Source organism: Protobothrops mucrosquamatus, unplaced genomic scaffold (assembly GCF_001527695.2).
Source record: "Protobothrops mucrosquamatus isolate PMUCROS unplaced genomic scaffold, P.Mucros_1.0 scaffold383, whole genome shotgun sequence".
Lineage (NCBI taxonomy): Eukaryota > Metazoa > Chordata > Lepidosauria > Squamata > Viperidae > Protobothrops > Protobothrops mucrosquamatus.
Window position 1 is genome coordinate 335,075 of NW_015386715.1, and position 1,706 is coordinate 336,780.

General features: G+C 37.0%; 1 protein-coding gene across 1 annotated transcript in view; it reads left to right on the forward strand.

The window, feature by feature from the left end:
- The first annotated feature begins 538 nt into the window (after positions 1 to 538).
- The window catches only part of OLA1 (Obg like ATPase 1), a 92,716-nt gene continuing 91,548 nt past the window's right edge, over positions 539 to 1,706 (forward strand). The window contains exon 1 of the mRNA XM_015815900.1: positions 539 to 639. Coding sequence (XP_015671386.1) covers positions 539 to 639 — 101 coding nt within the window. The remainder of the gene's footprint in view (positions 640 to 1,706) is intronic.

A 1,706-nucleotide genomic window follows, 5' to 3' on the forward strand; every position in this document is an offset into this window, starting at 1 on the left:
ATAGGGAGGCAGCTGGGGCTTTCCTGTGTTTTGGGGTAGCCTCCCCTTCAGTTGGGAGACAAGTTCCCAATGCATCCCGAGGGAGGAGTTTGAATGCTGCTCTGTGGAGTCCTCCCGCCTGCTCGTTTGACTAGCTGGGAAGTCTCCGCAGCTGCCACTCAGAACAGAAAACGTCAGGAGAAATTGGCGGTGCTGAATTTCAATCCCTTCTTGGACACTGAGATGGTTATTTTAAGCTCAGCCTTTCCAGGAGCTTTGCAGAATCAGATTCAGCTCCCAGAACTGTGGCCCGAGAAGGGTGCCATGTACAATGGTATGCCTGGCTGCTGCCTGGCTACTGCCTCTATTCCTGTCTCTTGGGCATCCCCAAAGCCTTGCCATGTTGGGCTCTTATGGCTCCCAAGAAGGTATTTGACATACAGTAATCAGTAAAATGCACATTTGCATTTCTCTTATTTGTTAGAAATGGCGTTGCTAGGGTGTAGGAAAAGGAGCTTGGGATGTTAGGCTTTCATGGGGTCTTTATTTCTAATTTCAGATGCCCCCCAAAAAGGGAGGTGATGGAATTAAACCGCACCCAATCATTGGAAGATTTGGGACATCCTTGAAAATTGGCATTGTTGGTTTACCAAATGTTGGGTAAGTGATGAAAAGTCACTAAACTTTGCTTAATCATCCCAAAGCTTGTAGGCCATGTTGACTAAATCAATTGAGAGTTGTACATTGTGTAAAGTTGTTGGTCTGCAATAAGGATGTCTAATCCAGCATTCATAATTATATTTTAGAAAATGGATGTTATTTTTGAATTTGAAAATGTGCTGAACGTGCTGTCTTAAAATAGCAGATCATTCAACTAGCTCTTTATGTGTTAAATAAAAATAGCTTTTATTAATTTGGCATTTCTTCTGAAGGTTCAGCTGTAAAGATGCTTCATTTTTAAAAATAAAAGGAATGGTTATAGTTCATTGAAAACATGCATTAAAGGGTATGCTATATTTAATTTTATCTAGCTAGATCATTTTTGAAAGATGTGAAACATTAAATGAAATATAAAATTTTATTTAACAAAAATAATGCACTGGAAAGTAGACTATGTCTTCTAACTTATCTCACAGTGAATTGCATAGGACACTAATTACCTTTATACCTTTATAATTATACTTTATCAGAGTATAAGTGAGGAAAACAGAGTTTATACTTTCTCTCAGATATAATTCGTTCTTTCAGCTGGTGACACTTCCCCTGTTGAGAGTTTGTGAAGTCTGTATAAGATATGATTGGAAGAGAAGATTCCAAGATCGTTTGCTAAATACTGAGAAATGGTTAGATAGCAGTAGAAATACCAAGAATGCAATGTTAGGATAGTTGAAGAATGGCTTTGTTAAAAATATTTTGGAAAGAAAGAGAAGAAAAATGTGATAAATTCAGCAGAAAAGACCACTTTCAACATTAAAAGCAATATAACTGAAAGTAAAGTGATGTTCAGAGGAGGAGGTAGATATATTGTAGAAAGAATAAAGATTGGTGTTTAAATTGAAAAAAATGAGATAGTAAAATATTAATTATGGACTTCCCTGGTATGTAATACAATTTACTGCCATCAAGTTTAATAAGAAAGTTAACACAGGTATTCTGTTCTACTTATTTTGAAGTTTGCTTCAGAAGTTGCAAACAAGTGCTTTGACTTTGTAACAGTGGATGTGTAC